At 39.9% G+C, this 17,709-nt stretch overlaps 1 protein-coding gene across 2 annotated transcripts in view; it reads left to right on the top strand.

Annotated features, from left to right (window-relative positions):
* The window catches only part of DST (dystonin), a gene marked incomplete at its 5' end in the record, with an annotated part of 401,175 nt that overhangs the window by 201,869 nt on the left and 181,597 nt on the right, over positions 1–17,709 (top strand). For both annotated transcript variants that reach the window (XM_080806480.1, XM_080806481.1), the window contains one exon: positions 6,911–7,077. In XM_080806480.1, coding sequence (XP_080662606.1) covers positions 6,911–7,077 — 167 coding nt within the window. The remainder of the gene's footprint in view (positions 1–6,910; positions 7,078–17,709) is intronic.

Raw genomic sequence — 17,709 nt, 5'->3', positions numbered from 1 at the left:
TGATTTTGTGCTCCATTGCTCTGCCGCTTGCCGGGAGCCGGCCCCTCCCCCCGCAGTCTATCTTCCCTTCACTTTGGATTTACTTCTCCGCAGGTCCTACCTTTCAGAAAGTGATCAATTTTCTGTTTTTAGAATTGTTGCTCTTCTTCTCTTCGATTTCCCGTTGGATTTGTAGGTGTTTGCAATGGTTAGATAAGCTATATAGCTGATCTCCCTCTACCTGATGTCATCTCAGCCTGCTATTTCTTGGCCATCTTGACTCCTGTCCCAAGTGACATTTTTATGGGTGCCTCAGTGTTGTTGGCTGGAGTTTGTAATTAAGCCACTCATTCCCATGTGGGACCTTGAAGTATATGATGAAGCAGAATGATCCAGCATATCCTGGTTGCCTGAGTGAAATAATTCAGATTCCACAGGTGCCAAACTCAGTCACAAAGCATAGTTCATGGGGCATTTACCGTCTATTATGTGCTGAGCAGTGACTCAGTTAGACACTGTAATGAGTAAGACACTGTAAATGGAGTAACTGATGGGGCCATCCTCCGAGCTACAAACACAGAAGCAAGAACAGGTTGGAGGAAGAGTGATTAATTTTTCTCTGTAGTGAGTTTGAAGAGTTTGTGGGATTAAGCACAGTGGAGCCAGGCAGATTCAAGTCCAGATTTTACTGCTACTTGTTAGTAGTGTGAGCACTTGAGCAAGTCCCATAACATCCTTTGTTATCCTGAGTAAAATGAGATTGTATGTTGGGATGATCATGAGATAATGCTTGGGAAGCGCTTGAGCTCATGGTCTGGCTCATTGAAGTGCTCAGCATATGGTTAGTGTTACTATATTGACAGAAGTGTTCATTAGGGAGGTGGGATTTCTAGGTCTTGAGTTCAGGGGTGAGGTTTGGATGTAACTTAGGGATCCCAGAGTCATCAGTATTGGGGGGGCAGTTGACACCACTGTAGAAGATAAGATTATACAGGGATAGTGGGAAGAGAAGGGGGCTGAAGTCCAAGCCTGAGAAACGGCACTGAAGTAAGGGTAGCAGAAAACTGAGAAGGAAGGGCCAGAGAGGCAGGAGGAAAACCAGGAGGGAATGACATCAGGGAAGTTAGGGAAGAGAGACTGGCAGGGACAGATGCCTCAGAGAGATCAGGATTAGGAAATGGATGAATTGAGGGGCGCCTGGGTGGCTCCTTCGGTTGTATCTGCTGTCAGGTCAGGTCACGATCTCAGGGTTCTGGGATCAAGTTCCATATTAGGCTCTCTACTCAGCAGGGAGTCTGCTTGTCCCTCTCCCCCATCCCTGCTCATGCTCGCTCTCTCTCAAATAAGTGAAATCTTAAAAAAAATTAAAAAAAAAGAAGAAGAAAATAAGTTGGAAAGCAACACTTGAGCTCTTCTCAGGGTGTTTTTCTGTCATTGGACTGCAGGCTCCATAGGATGGTTGTAAGTTCAATTCCCAGTAGTGGTTTGAGCAGTCATTTGTGAGTGCTTCGTGAATAAGCGAGCCTGTGAAAGAGGAGGTAGTGGATGATTGCTCACAGTATCTTTGAGCTCTTCAGGTGCCATATGACCTCCCTCCTTTTGTGCCCACCACTTCCTCTGTTACATTTCACTGTCTGATTTCCTTTTTTCATTGAGAAAATCATGTCATGAACAGGAACCTCCCTCACTTTCTTGTCTGGTCACTGCTACTTTTAGTTGAGTGATTGGGATGGATGCCAAATCACAACAGATTGACAGGTAAAGATAATAAAGGTAAAAAATACAAAAATAAAATCAATTTTTAAAAAAACATAAAAAATAACAGTTTTTTTTTTTCAGTTGCTTTACTGGGCAGAAAGAGAAACAGTGATAAGTAAAGAGGGAATTGAGTTTATGAAGCTTTGTTTATTTTTATTTATTTTAGAATGGAAGAGACTTGGGTATTTTAAGTACTAAGAGCAAAGACCCAGATGAGGTGGAAGGATTCTGAGCATAGGAGAAAAGCAGGTCATGTGGAAGCCAAGTTTGTGTGTAGCAGGGCAGGGAAGGGAGGGAGTTCTTGCTCATGTTGCTATTTTCTTTATAAAGAAGGAGATAAAAAAAAGTGATTGTGAAACATCAGGTTGTGGTAAGTTAGGGATTTTCTTGCAAATGGTAAAGAATATTGCAAGAGATACTGTGAGGGATGGAAAAACTGGGCAATTAGGACACCAAAAAGAAGTGCCAGGTTTCTTAGAGCGCTTAGCTGAATTACAGAGCTGGAATTTGTGGTAGCAGCAGCCCACATGGAACTGTGGTTTTCCAGTGGAGCATATAGCATAGGTGGCGAGTAGAGGAGACATATAGCTGACTTGATCAGGATTGGGCTTTGGCCTGGGAATTTCAGGACAAGAAGTTCGTGAGGGAGTTGAGGAAATTATTTGAAGTGGTGGATCATGTTGTACAGGCTAGATAGACAAGGAGGTGAAGATAGAAAAGGGCTCATGGAGTGGGGACACAACTGGACAGGTCAAAGCATGTGAGATGTTGATGAAGCCAGATAAGTGGTTTAGCTGGGGATAGAGAATGAAAGTTAGAAGAAGAACAGGAACTCACTCTCAAAACTTAAAGGTCTGAGGTGGGCTAGTTCTGGCGTAAGACGCTGAGATCAAGAATGTAGCAGCAGGGGCGCCTGGGTGGCTCAGTGGGTTAAGCCTCATGCCTTCGGCTCAGGTCATGATCTCAGGGTCCTGGGATCGAGTCCCACATCAGGCTCTCTGCTAGGCAGGAAGCCTGCTTCCCCCTCTCTCTGCCTGCCTCTCTGCCTACTTGTGACCTCTCTCTGTCAAATAAATAAAATCCTTAAAAAAAAAAAAAGAATGTAGCAGCAGGTGTGGAGAGAAGGTGGTCTGTGAGGGAGACGGGTACAGGCTGAGCTGCGTGTCGGATCTTTGTAGGGGTAGGGGGTGGGTAACCATGCAGGGAACATTTTAAAGGAGAAGAAAGTGGTAGTACAAGAGTGGCCTGTGATATAAAAATGGATTGTTGGGACATGTGGGTCGTGGTTGGAAGACTGTTGATTGTGCATCACTGGGGGAGTTAGAATACACTTCACCTGTTTACACGCGCCAGGGGGTGGTGGGACTTGACCTGGGGCAAGAGGGGCAGACCTGTTTAGTAAAATGGTAGAAGCAGTGTAAGGTCCTGAAGAGGTCAGAGACTTTGTTTACCACAGAATAGACATTTCTGAAAATCTTGAGAATGGTGTCAAGCCGGGTCAGGAGAGACCAGGCAGGGATGAAATACAGGCATGGGTGGCTCGGAGACAGGAAGAGCCTGCAGTTGGGTGGAAGCCAGCAATGACCTGGAGGTGCGGCATGAGGGCTTCGAGTTACCAGAAGGAGCGCAGTGAGAAAGGATTTTGTTTGTTTTTGGGGCTAGCTGACAGATTGTTGGGAAGAAACTTTAAGCGGCAAGCACGGCTAATAAAATTGTGGCAGAAGAAGCTAACATTTACGGTGTTTTCTATATGCTGGGCGCTGTGCAAAATGTTTGATGTGGATTTATTTAATGGAATCTGTAGAACCACTCAAGGAGGTAGAAATGATGAGGTCATCATTTAAGTTTCCAAAATGAGGAAAAAGGATTTTAGAGTGATGATGCAAATGGCTGTTGGTCATAATCCCGTTAACTGTTGGAGTTGGAATCTGAGCCCAGGCAGTGTGAATGCACACCTTCTCTGATCTCCATATTGCCGCCAGGATTTGAAGGAAGGAAACTCAGTTACCTCCTGGAATCAGACCTGACCTGTCACTGATGGAGGATTCAGGCTGATTTGCTGAATGCACAGATTTTAAATCAGGGGTCATCTGTGACGACTACAGACTTAATTTTTAGAGTTTAACTTATTTTTCATTTTGGTTTTGGTTGCACAGTATCATGAAAAGTTTGGTATACTGAGAGGTAGTGGTTAATGGTAACAGGACCTTTAAAAAAAGGCCATGAGTTTCCCTGTAGGAATAATACTCAAGTAATTGGAAATAGCAGGAAAAGCTGAAAACAAGTCAGTGTGTTAGCAGTCTTTGATATGTTAAAGTTTGGTTTGTAACATTTGAAAATCGCAGGTTTTTAAATAGTGTATGCACGTGTAACAGTCTGAAATAGTGTGTGTGGGAGTAATAATCTGAAATTCATCCATTGGAACCTTATTTAATAAGACTATATTACTTTCTCCTGGTTGATATTTAGACCGTTTTCATCCTCTAAACTCCCTCTTGCTTTAATATTCTTCCTTGGGTAAAATGCTGTGCAGTGCTCGAACCTGTTAAACTTACTTTGTACTTGAAATTTACTGACTTCCCTTGTGAATAGGTAATTCAGTGACTAAACTGGTGTGGTTCTTGACCCGTGGAAAATAGTCCCTGCTTTCTTTAGCTACCTCCTTTTTTCTTTATGTAGTTGTAATTACCACCCACGTAGCTCCTGTGGTGTAAGGGTTTCCAGAAGCAGTTAATCTTATAATTCGTAAAGGCTCAGAGGAGACTGTTGTCAGATTTTACCTGGAGATTCAACTTTCTCATTCACCGTTTCCTAGATTCGTTTTTCTGAACCCTTGTTTTTATAATTTTGATTTGTTTGAGGCAGCAAATTTAAAAACATTGTTTTTTACTTCCCTTTATAGTAGGAGAATTGGGAGAATAATAAAACCAAAGTTTTGCTTCCCTCTTTGTCAAAATGAATAATAAAAACCACAATAATAAAATCGCTGATGTTACGCTGGGTTCGTGTTCAAATTCTCACAACACAGTGTAATAACAATTACCATGATTATTTTACAAGTGAGAGAATGGTTTTAAAGCAGTTGAGGAGCTGGAACATCAATAGTGGAGATGGGGTTTAAACTCCTGGGATGTGCTAGAGAGGCTCTCTAGCATAATTTTATTTTATTTATTGATTTTTAAAGACCGTATTTATTAATCTATTTAGAGGATGAGAGAGAGTGTACAAGTTGGGAGGAGGGGCAGAAGAAGAGGGAGAGAGAACATCCCAAGCAGACTCCATGCTGAATGCAGAGCCGGGGTGGGGCTTGATCTCAGGACTCTGAGATCATGACCTGAACGTAATCGTGAGCTGGAAGCTTAACTGACAGAGCTTAACTTCTCTAGCATAATTTTAGAGTATCAGTTAGAAGTTAGATGAAAGAATATCGTGACTTTTCTGGTCTCTTTTTCCACATTAAAAAAGAAAAAGGAATTCTTCCTGTATGTATATTCTATATAATGTGTTCATGTATATGCATAGTTCTTATCATGCTGTGGAGATTAGCACAGATTCTCAGGAAAGATGATTAAATTGTGACATTGTGGGGGATGCCTGGGTGGCTCAGTCGGTGAAGCATCTGCGTGTTCGGCTGAGGTCATGATCTCCAGGTCCTGGGATTGAGCCCCATGTCAGGCTTCCTGCTCAGTGGGGGAGTCTGCTTCTTCCTCTGCCTCTGTCCCTCCCCCAAAACCTTGCTTTTCTCTCTCTCTCTCTCAGATAAATAAATAAAAATTAAAAAAAAATAAGTTGAGACTGTCCTCCACTTTCCAATGATCTGTCACGGAGCATGTCTCAGACTGTGACTGGGAGAGAGCACCACAGGGCATAGCGGTCTGTGCTGAATAGCAGAGAAAGGGTGTGTGTGGCCCTCACCGGTGTTCTTAGGGGCTGCCAGGCCTGGTGTGGGCTTTGACTGCCACAGCCTGCACAGGGTCCCGGGTTGGCCATGCCTCTGGCTCTTGTGGCAGCTGGGAAGGATAAAGGGCTTCCTGTTTGAGCCAAGCACTGCTGCGCATTAAAGGCTTTCTTCAGTCTGGGTTTTTAAAATTTTCTTTCAGTTGCTTGACTCTGCCTGTTTTGACCTCTGACTTCTGGGGTGTATTTACAGTCTTTGAGGAGGACTTTAGACTGAAAAGAGTTTTAAACATGATCTGCTTCTCCTCCTACCTCCTCATTTTATAGATGAGGAAGTTGACTCATGGACATGAAATGAATTATTCAAAGCTATGGGACTAGTGGCCAGGACTGGAAGCCAATCTCATGACTTTACTGATGTTTTTCCTGTTACAAAATGATCTGTGACTCCCTACATATTGCTTCCAATTCCTTATTTACTCATCCTGATCCTGGCTTCCTGCCTGTCTCCTTGACCCCTTGGCTTTGCCTCCTGCACTGAAGGAGGGAACAGTTGTTTGTTGGTGTTAATCCCAGCTTTGGAATCACTGTGTGACCCCTGGTAGAGTCACTTTGTGCCTTAATGTCATTATCAGCAGATTAAGTAGGACCCTTATTAGAGAGGTTCTTGAGAAAATGTAAATCGTGTGAACTGAAGACCTGTTTTATTTAGTGGAAGAAACTTTTAGAAAATTTAATGAAAACAAAGTATAGGGAAAAGTCAGTTAATACAGATTTCTTCTTGAGTAAGCTGAGCAAGGACTTGTGAGAAAGTTAAAGAGACTTTAGATCAAATTGTCATGTAATGTAGTAAATTGGGGACATTTTTGGTCTTTACACAGAATACCTGTTGGATCAAATCCTCCTCTGGGAGTGGTAATCTAGATTAATCTGTAGTTTTTATTTTTGATCTTGAACTTAGAAAAACACTTGGTTGAGTTGTTTTAATAGATCTGGTTAATAAAGAAGAATCTCACTGAAAATTAGGATTTTCAATGCTGTGACATTTTGGCATATTAAAAAAACTAGGTGCGTGGGTTAAATCCTAATTTTCTATCTGTGAACCTCTTTGAAACTCAGTTTCCTTATATGTAAAATGGGAAAAATATACTTAGCTTTCCCGCGAGAATTATGAGGATCAAGTAAAATAACACTTGGCAAAGTTCTTGGCGCATAGTAGGTTCTCTGTCTGAGCTAGCTTTCCTCCTAATGTTTTAATACTTTCTATTATGTTTAGATATCTGATATCCATGTTACTGGAGAGTCAGAGGACATGTCTGCTAAGGAGAGATTGCTCCTGTGGACACAGCAGGCAACAGAGGGTTATGCTGGAATACGGTGTGAGAATTTCACTACCTGCTGGAGAGATGGAAAACTATTTAATGCCATCATTCATAAATACAGGTATGAAATTGGTGGGGGCTTTTTCCTTAGACAAATATGAGAAGTGTTTCTTTTGATTCCAAATTTCAAAATAGCATTTTATTATTTCAGAAGCAATACTTGTGCATGGCAGAAAGTTAGAAAATACAGACCAGGCCCAAGTAGAAACATCACATTCCCACTGCTACGAGATCATCACTCTAAGCTTGTGCACACACACAGACTCTCATAGCTCTAACACGCCTTTGGATTTTGCTGGTAACTTGGAAGACAATAAGGTCTGATAATACAGAATCTTCAGGTGGATGAGCACAGTTGTGCATGCAGAGGACTGATGAATGGTAGGGTGAGGGTGTGGTTCTCTTTTAGAGCTCACACATATCCAAATTATAGTCTCCTAGGCTCATTACTCTAGTGAGTAGCAGGATTCAGAAGTGGCCAACTTTGGGGTGGTTAAAAGTTTTCTGGTAAGAATTGTTATTATTTTTTTAAGCTTATTTGTTTTATTTATTCATCTCTACACCCAACATGGGGCTCGAACTCACAACCCCAAGATCAAAAGTCGGTGCTCTTCTGACTGAGCCAGCCAGGCACCCCATCTGCTGAGAATTATTAACAACCAAATCCCAGCTAATACTGACATAGCACTTACTAAGTGTCAGATGCTATCCTACGCAGTTTTTACATGTATTAACTTATTTAGTCCCCACAACATTCCTATAGGAATATTATCATCCCCAGTTGACGAAAACTGAGGCACAGAGTAAAACTTGCTTTTAGCCACATAGCCAACAAGAGGCAGCTTTGAGATTCAGACCCGGGGCCTCTGGTTTTTGACTCCTTGCTTTTATTGTCTTATAAGGAGCTAGATCCCCAGAAAATATTTACTGAAAACAGTGTATTTCCTGATCTCAGTTACTTTTCTTAGTTTTGCAAAGATTACATCATGTTGTCAAAGAACTGTCTTCTTAGATAGAGTAAGCTGAAGCTATAACTCATTAAACTAACTACCTTATTTGATAAAAACAATAATTATATAGAGTAGTTAATATTTTGTTACCTGTCTATATGTGAGGCATTCCATTCATTGCTTTCCATATCTTATTTCATTCAGGTCTCCCAACAGTCCAACAAAACAGGGACTGTTGTTATCCCACTTTCACAGAGGAGGAACCTTGGGTTTGCCAAGGTTATGCTGCTAATACATTATAGAGCTGAGATTTTAATCCAGGTCTGCATGATTTAAAATCCCATTCTCCTTGTCTCTCTCCTTTTTCTTTCTGTTTTTCCATTCATTCCCCTTTTCTCTCCCCTTCTTCTCTTTTTCTCATTTTTATTTTGGAAATTTCAACATTGGTAACATTGTAACAAATCTCCCAAGCATCCACATGCCAAGCCCCTTTTAAAACACCCAGTAGTCCGCTTCCTTTATGGAACAACATTTCAGTAGAGGTAGGTACAATCTGCCTGATTAAAAAGAAAAGCCAGAATCAACTTGCCTACACATGCTGAAAATAAAGTACCCGATCTCCTTGAGTAACACAATGCCAAGAGGGTTTAGTGGTTATAGACATTTCAGTGATCACAATGTACTTCTCAAGTGACTTATAACAGGAGGCCTTCGGAAGGCCTGTGAAGTTGGGCACATTCTATAACCAGGATGATAAGATCTTCTTGGCCTTTGAATAAAAATATCTGGACTGTTATACCTAAAGGATTTATGTCATGATGGATCTTGGAGGGTGTGCTCTTTTCTCTTTGAAATGTTTTAAGTAGAAACAAAGCATTTAGAAGCCAGCTATTCTAAAATAATTGACTTTAAAAACAATGGTCTCCAGACATTGTCTCTTCAATACTTGTGAAGGAGTAGAAGTACAAATTAGTATACACATGCTATGTGTTTTTCTCTTAAGTACTTCAATAAGTCACTATCTGTCAAAGATGGTCAAATTTCCTAGGAAAGTTTAATGATTTAGAGCTCATATTGCTTTAGGAGAGAATTTGGATCTCGTGAATGTTATTTGTTTTGAACTTGTAATTTGGTGGATTTAAGTGATACTAAATCAGTTAAATTTGATTTAGAAGACAGTGGCCTTTTTCACTGGAAGAAGTCTTTCATGTGTGGAACTGTATTTTGAGCTAAGGTCCTCAGACTTTTCTTTTTACTTAGAAAACAATCAAGTTTTTTTCTTTTAGCATATGTAAGAATTAAATGGATAAGGTTGAACTACACATAAATTTTCACTGTTGAATGCCTTAACATACTAAGGGGAAATGAGAAAGTTACAAACAATTGTAAAATCCCTATAAGCAAATTTTTGGATATTGGACAATAGTAATCACAATTAGACAGTAGTGTCTAATTTATAGTTGTTTTTACTTAATAATTATTTCCACAAATTTTGTGATATATGTGGATTTGCTGTAGGAACATATCCACTTAATTGAGTTTTGGGTATAGTTTTTGGATAAAAAGACTTTTTTTTTTTAAAGATTATTTATTTATTTATTTGACAGACAGATCACAAGTAGGCAGAGAGGCAGGCAGAGAGAGGAGGAAACGGGCTCCCTGCTGAGCAGAGAACCCGATGTGGGGCTCCATCCCAGGACCCTGGGATCATGACCTGAGCCGAAGGCAGAGGCTTTAACCCACTGAGCCACCCAGGTGCCCCAAAAAAGACTTTTTTATATGAGTTCAATTTGACTTATGTAATAAAAATTATCTGAGGTGGAACGTGTTTGGTTTCTACTGAAATACCAGGTCTGACTGTATGGAATACTTGGTCAATAAGGAGCTTAAGAGGATGTGAAGGCTTATTAGCAGGAAAGAACCTTCAGATTGTTGTCATGGCAGCTGGAAGGAGGGATGTGGGGCTCCTGAGGGAGCAAGTTTGCATGCCCTCGAGAGAATATGAAAGATTTCTCTGGAGATTAAAAGGAAAATGGATACTGTTTATCATTGAAAAATAAACCAATACCATTTTTAGTAAGTGATCTCATCAGATTTTTATGTATATTATTCTTCTGAAGATTTAGAAATATTGATCTAAAGTGGAAACAGAGAACATCCTTCAGATTTTGTATTACTATAAGTACTGTCAAAAGTATATGTCCAGCATATGTTTTTATTAGTGCTCCCATATAAGAATATGACTTTTGAAGTCGTTAGAATGTTCGTTTATACCAGTAAGCAGTACTTTACTAGTGTGAAGTAAAAAAGAAGGAAATTAATGAGAAACAACATTTAATTGCATAACTTGGAATTAGCCATCAATGAAAGTAGTGTTGCAACAACTCATAACGTATTGAGATAATAAGAGAACATGAAAACACTTAGCATAAGTAAGAGCAAAACCACAAGGGAACTGTTCTGTAGTTTTGGTGTGTCATATTATCCTAAGGAATTGAAGAGCATGGATTATGCAATGGCTAATAAGAATGATAAAGTAGTATGATTTAGTGGAAGAGATTACGAAGGATAGTTCTATAGTTTTTTTTTTTGTTGTTTTGTTTTTTTTGAGAGAGAACGAGGGAGCGTTTGCAAGTGAGGAGAGGGGCATAGGGAGAGGAGAGAATCATAAGCAGGCTCCATGCTCAGCCAGAGCCCAATGCAGGACTCAGTCTCATGACCCTGAGATCATGACCTGAGCTTAAATTGAGTCGGACACTTAACCGACTGAGCCACCCAGACACCCCTATTGGATCTATTTAAATAGGTCAATGATTCAGAAGATGTGCTTATTGTGAGGATGGTGTAATATATAGAATTGTAGAATCACTATGTTGTATGTCTGAAACTAATATAACATTGTATGTCAACTATACTTTAATTAAAAATAAATATATAGGTTAATGATGCAAAAACTGTGGTTTTCTATTAATTCTGTCTTAGGAAGCTGTTCCTAATTCCTTCTAGGAATGTCTGTCTGTTATGTTCAGTTTTTAATGCAAATAATTCAAATAATTAAACTGCCATATAGCTGTACTAGTTTGTACTTGTTTGTATAGTTTAAGTTTCTTTAAAGCATATTAAAATCTTTCTACTGAAAACCACAACTGGTAAGAGATCTTGGGTAAATAAGCCTCACTCTTGACCCTAACCTTAATTTTCATTGAAAATAATAATAAGGAAGACTGGATTTGATGGACTTGGATCAAAAGGATGCCACAAAAGCATTTGATGACTAAGTAGCTTAAAAACAAGAGAAGTAGAATTAACTGAGAATCCACAGCCACGGGATTCTAAGCTCTCATGGATTAATCACTCTGGTAGAGTCTGGATATAGAGGACTTAAATTCCCGTCAGTAGCACACATTCTTCACAGCAGGTGTTCCAAACAGAGGGTTCAACTGATTTTTCTGTGTTCTGATCTAAGAGCGTGCTCAAGTATCACAGTACAATTGATTTTTTTCCTTTTTTTTTTTGGAAAGAAGTAAAGCTCTGACTTCTAGCTTGAAATTCAGCCCCCAGCTTGTCTTAATTTATCAGTCATTGCATGTAGATAGCTGCCCTAGAACATTGATGAAAGCCAAGTTCCAAAACAGCATCGGTCACTGTGAAAACACGTCTGCCTGAGCAGGCATGGACACGAACATGGGCCCACAGGCCAGAAAGAACAGTGCAAAATGTGTGGTAGAGCCAGGCGAGCCTGAGGTGTGGTAGAGAAAGATGCTAAGTATGTCAGGACTGAAATGCGTGTGTGTTGGGGTGGGGGAAGTGTTTTGCAGAGAGACTGTTTCTCCTTGCTAGCATCTGTTAGTCCTAGTCTTGTTTTAAAATTATGCTGCTGTTCATTCATGTAAATTTCCTTTTGAGACCCCTGGCTGCCTTTTCACAAGCAAGTTTTAAGTATATCACTCAGGTAAGACTCAGCTTCTTTGAAATAGATGGTATCAGGAGGACGCCATTTAAATACTTTCTAATTAGGCAGCCAGATATTTTTCACCTGTCTGAGTGTAGTTGGATAGCAGTGATTTTGTTCATTGTTTGCATTTTGAATTAGAATTTATTGGGCCCATCATATTTCGTTACAGGAAATGTTTCAAAATGCTGTAATTGGGAAGATTCAACTGTAAGGCCCTGGTAGGAGTCTTGTTTAATAGTCTGACCTGAAGGCCTGTGATTCAGCCACAGGCTTAGATTCAGTCACACCTTACAAGCTAAACTGGATTGGACTGGTTTAATACTGGGAGGAGGCCCTTCAGGGCCTGAAATGTTCCCATAGGAAGTTGGATTAGTGGTGATGAGGTGATTTTTTTTTCCCTTCAGAACCAGGTCTGCCCTTAGGCTGCAGAACCCTGAGGTACGAGGGTGTGTATGTCTTTGTGCAAACACCACACAGGTATGGGTGGTGCTTTGTGTGTGATCGTGGGCTAGGCATAGACACAGAGCCCGGAAAGTTACTAATTTTTTGAACAATCGCAAGTATTTCACTTTGTGAGGCAAAATAAAATTGCTTATTACCTTATCAAAGAAACTCAAAACAGTTGAATTCTCAGAGCTCACTGTGAAAGGCTGGTATATTTTATAGCAATTTCTACAGTAAGTATTCCTTGCCACAGCCCTTCTTTTTGTTGTATCTGTGATTAAAAAAAAAAAAAAAGCAACTAACAGAAAATGTAGTACATTAACATAATAAAAATTCAAATAAAATAAAAGGGTATGCATTGAAATGTGATTTCTTTCCCCAGATTCCCAGTCCCATTCCCTAGAGGCAGCTGTTCAGTTTCTTTTATATTCTTCCAGAAATTTTCTGCGCATATATAATCACTTTTTTGGGGGGTGGTGGTGGGAGGGAAGGGTCAACTCTGCTGAGGTATGACTTACATAAGTACCTAATCTTGAACATTACTATAATCTTCTCTAAAACACAGTTGAGAGAATGGCATATATGTTATTTTGCATTTTTCTTTCTCCTTAATTTATTTTGGATATCTTTCCATACCAGCAGAAATAGGTTTCCCTTATTCTTTTAAAATACTGCAGTGTATTCTAATGTATGGCTGTAACATAATTTATTTAATACCATCATATTGATGGACATGTTTTTTGCTATTAAAAAGTATTGGGCTTTGTATGTTTCTTTGTGTAAATGTGTGAATGTGTTGTTTTGATAAGGTCCTAGAAGTAGAATTTCTAGGTCAAAGGATAATACGTTTAAAATTTTAAGACCCATATCTGAATTGTCTGTGAAAAGAAAGCATTGAAACTACTCCTTCTGCACTGTTTCACCTCCATGATGCCTTGAGAAACATTCCCTTTTTTAATTGCAGTCTAGCAGATCTAAATCCCATTCATTTTTTTCTGTTCTTTTAACATTTATCATTTTATTCATAATTTTTAAGCTTTTAAAAATAAAATTGTTTTTATTTTAATTTTATTTTATTTTTTAGATTTTCAGCTATGTGCCAGAGCTGAAATGGCAGACTTAGGCTTCTCTTTGTTTGGTGTGTGAGCTATTAGTCTAAGCATGTATGTGTTAGGAATTTAGGGGGAAAATGATCAAATAAATTGGCAGATTTCAGAGTGATATGATTATTTAAGAAGTTAGAATGCCAGCAGTGAGGGTTGTCTTGAGATAACATATCAGAACATATCACATAACGTAGGAGAAGATGCCTATCACAATGTCAGAGATTTAGGACATGTATAATAAATGTCAGGTTCCTTTCCTCCCTATGTGCTGCTGCTGACCCACTCAGAACAGGACACGTGACCATACAGTCAGTGCAAGAGGAACTGGGCTTTGATGGAAGACTCCCTTTCCTTGGAAACCTGACATATGCTTTTTCTCCTGGCTCCCGTCAGCATTCTCTTACCCTTCTCTAACACTCAGATTTCCTTATGTTGCAGGAGCAGCCAACATGTCTGTTCTCCATCTCTTTTTCGTTGAGAGGTCTGTTATCCCCTTTTGGGGGAGTATTTATCCCCTAGTGACTAAGGTTTACTGAAGTTCACTAAAATATAGGTATAGAAAAAATTACTTGTCTATCAGTATCAGTGCTGTTCTCTGTATTTGTTAAAGTGTATGAGGCTGTTATGGTGTTTATTGTTCTCTGTAAACTGAGACTTGTAATTCATTAGGGATCTTTTAATTTCCAATGTTAGAGTCCAGTCTTTTTTTTTTTTTAATTTTTTTATTTTAATAAACATATAATGTATTTTTATCCCCAGGGGTACAGGTCTGTGAATCGTCTGGTTTACACATTTCACAGCATAGAGTCCAGTCTTGAAGTACTAACGAAGCTTGCTGTATCATGGTGTTTTTCATTCTTTGCTGTCTGTCTTGTTGGTAGAGAGTCATTCTATAGAAAAAAATAGGAAGAAAATTTGAAATAAATTGAGGCATCTAGTTTTGAGAAAAGGGAAAATTACCTTCCTGGCTTTGTTTCTTTCAACAATATGTGTCCAAATATGAGCATAAAGGAATATCTACACCCACTTACGAAACTGTGGGTGGATCTCTTACACGCTCACATTTATTTGCTGGGGAGAGGTGAAGATCATATTACAGGTCTTTTTTTTCCGCCGAGGGGAGGGGGCCAAGGTGAGAGGCTTTTTGCACCAATAAGAACAGTAAGAACGTGCTAAGCCTGAACATGATTAATCCTGACAGTCATCTACAGGAATTTGTTATGGCAACTGCTCTACTGTCATAGGATCAGTGAGGCATTTTAATGCGTATTGTTACTGGGTGATCTATCGAAGAACAAGTGTTGAGTGACACACCTGGCTTCTTGCTTGGTGTGTGAGGAGGTGCATGGTGTTCTGGAGTATAGAGGTTGTTCTAAGACTGATTTCTAGGTAAATGGAGTTGTTTTTGTTTTTGTTTTTGTTTTTATTTTATTTCATTTTTTTTTTAACTTCCACAGAATCCCTCTCAGTTTCTTGCATGCTGCCGAGTATATACTAGTTATATAATCAGAAAAGATTTGTTTCACTGTGACTCCATGATGACCAGCTTCTAATGGTTCTGACCAACAGTCTTTTTCTACTCATGTTAACTCACTCCTACTCTCCCTCACACTGCCTTTTCCTCCCTCACTGGCAACTGGTGATCTGTACTCCAGCTCTCAGGCAATACTGAAGCCAGCTAGTGAAATGTCTTTCTTTTTGCTGCCAAAGACACCAGGCTGCCTTCATTTGCATCTTTCCTGGCCCTTTTTTGCTCCTGTTTGATAAAGCAATGAATCCCCTCTCCCCCATCCAAGGCCTGTACCCCTCCTTCTGTGCTCTGGATCCCAGCTGTGCCATTGCCTCAGACACCTTCTTTCTTGTTACATTAAGCTGTTCTGTCTCCACAAATCTTTCTCCTTAGATTTTAAGCACCCCAAAGCCTCTTTGCTCATAAGACAACAAACAAAGCTTCTCTCTTAACTTTGTGCTTTTTTCCATCTACTGCTTCGTATCATTTCTTTCCTTAAAGGCCAGACTTCTTTAAAGAGTTGTCCGTACTTCCATATTCATTTCTTCACTCCGTGTTTATTCCTCACCTGACTCTAATGTGGCCCCTGGCCCCATAATCCAGTGGACATTTCTCAGGCCTCCTTTTTCTTCTCAGTCTTTGACCCTACTGTCCATTCTTTTCTCCTTGAAACCCTATTCTTTTTCTCCAGCTTTTATGACCCTTCACTGGCCTGGTATCCTTCCTGTCTCATGGGCTGTTCCGCTCGGCTCCGTCTGCAGACTCAGCCACAAGGCCAGTACATGTCGGGAGTTTTCCAGGGTTGCCTGCTGTCCTTCTGTGCTCTCTGAGTTGACTCTCATTTATGCCCTCACCCATCCGGTCTGTGGATTTGACCTCCTAGATATCACCTGGCCTGTGAACTTCATTCCGCTGCTGCCGCATTCTTTAGCAAGCCACTCTGGTTCCCTACCTGGATTCTCTGGGAATACTTTCACCCCTTGAGATTTCTTCCACCTCAGATCTGATCGTTTAGTCTTCCGTAATCCTCCTTAATGCATTTCACTGGTTTTCCCTAGTTCCTAGAAAAACATTCAGCATCTTTGAATAAGTTCATGAGATTCTGCATCGTCTTGGCCCCTCATCCATCCAGCTGTCTCTTACCATGTGTCCTCCTGCTGTGCGCTCCCCTTCCCCGCAGTGGTTCTGTTCTCACACACCCTTCAGGCATGAGCACATGCACGAGCACATGCATGCTTTTTCCTTCTGCCTGGGTGCTCTTTCCGCCAGGTTTTCTCCTGGTTTACTCTTGAACTCCCTCTGGAATTCTGAGCTCTCCATAGACACAGTGTTTAAATTCTTAATGCCTCACTTCCCAACGCATAGTAGATCCTTATTAAATATTGAGTGAATGAATGAACTTGCTAGTTTGTTGACTGGGAAGAATTACTTATGATTAGCATACCAGAGCACCAAGTGAGGCCTTTTCTGACATTTTCATTACATTGTTCTTTACATGCCAGTGAATGCTTTTTAATCACCCGTGTATGTGTATTCATTTCACAAGTACTTTCACATGAATCCTCTCTTGAGACTTTGGGCAAATCAGGTGGCTTCTTAAGACCTTATGGCTATGGTAGCCCAAATACCCTCCCTTCACCCCCACACACCTCGAGGTACTCCCTAAGGGATAACTGGAATTCTAGATGATTCTTGTAGTTCCTGATTTTCTCTGATTCCTGATTTTTACTTTTTGTAGAAGGGAATTGAGACATAGGTTTCTGGATGTGTGTTCACAGTTCAGAGAGGAAGTTAGGACTTAATTACCAGACAACTGAATCACAGCCCTGTCACTTTTTTCTACTTCAATAGAACCTTTTCTCTCAACTGTGTAATAATTGTCTTCTAAAAATTTTTTAACGTCTGAAAAACTGTGGGAAAATAATGCATAACATAACATTTACCATTTGGTATGTTAATACATTGTTAAACGATCACCACCATCCATCTTCAGAACTCTTCCCCTTTTCCCAAACTGCTGGCAGCCATCGTTCTACTTTCTCTCTCTCTCTCTTTTTTTTTACTTGAGAAATAAAATTGTTGCTCAGTGTCCTTTCAAATGCTCAGTTATCTGAAATCACAAAGTTTACGTGGTTTTGATTTTGATTAAAAAAAATCTGATACCAAATGTAGTCTTTTCTAAATTTCATCATTTTACAGTGTATTCCAGAGTTAGGCTGCTGTGAAATGTGTCTCCATCCTCCCCTAATCCTAAATGGGTTCTTTTCCTCTAGATTTAAGCAATAGGAATCAGTACAGGACAAGAGGGAAAAGGTTTGCTGTATTGTAGTGAGAGTCTAAGGCAGTAGGCATGTTTGTGTTTGTGTCTGCTTTGTCTTGGTCTTGATACATAATTATCTGATAGTATGGTGGATTTTTCTTTTCTTTTCCTTTCTTTCTTTTTTCTTTTTTGCCAGAGCAGAATGTGAATAATTTTGAAAGAAAATGAAAGATATATTAGAGACAAGAGGAATTTTAAGATGATTTAGTTCCCAGACTTGTCTGAAAAAAATCACCTGGGGGAGGAGAGAACCTTGTTAAAGTATGGATGACCAGGCCTCTCCCTATATTCTCTCAGTCTGGATTAGGGACCTAAACCCACGCCAAGTGTGGGAAACATTGGTGTCATATATGGATGAGTACTGTTGTGGTAACAGTCTGGAACTATACCCCATTCCTCATAGTTTGT

The sequence above is a fragment of the Martes martes genome (assembly GCF_963455335.1).
Source record: "Martes martes genome assembly, chromosome: 6".
Classification (NCBI taxonomy): Eukaryota; Metazoa; Chordata; class Mammalia; order Carnivora; family Mustelidae; genus Martes; species Martes martes.
Note: the sequence above shows the minus strand (reverse complement) of the source record. Positions and strands in the feature narration are given on the sequence as shown.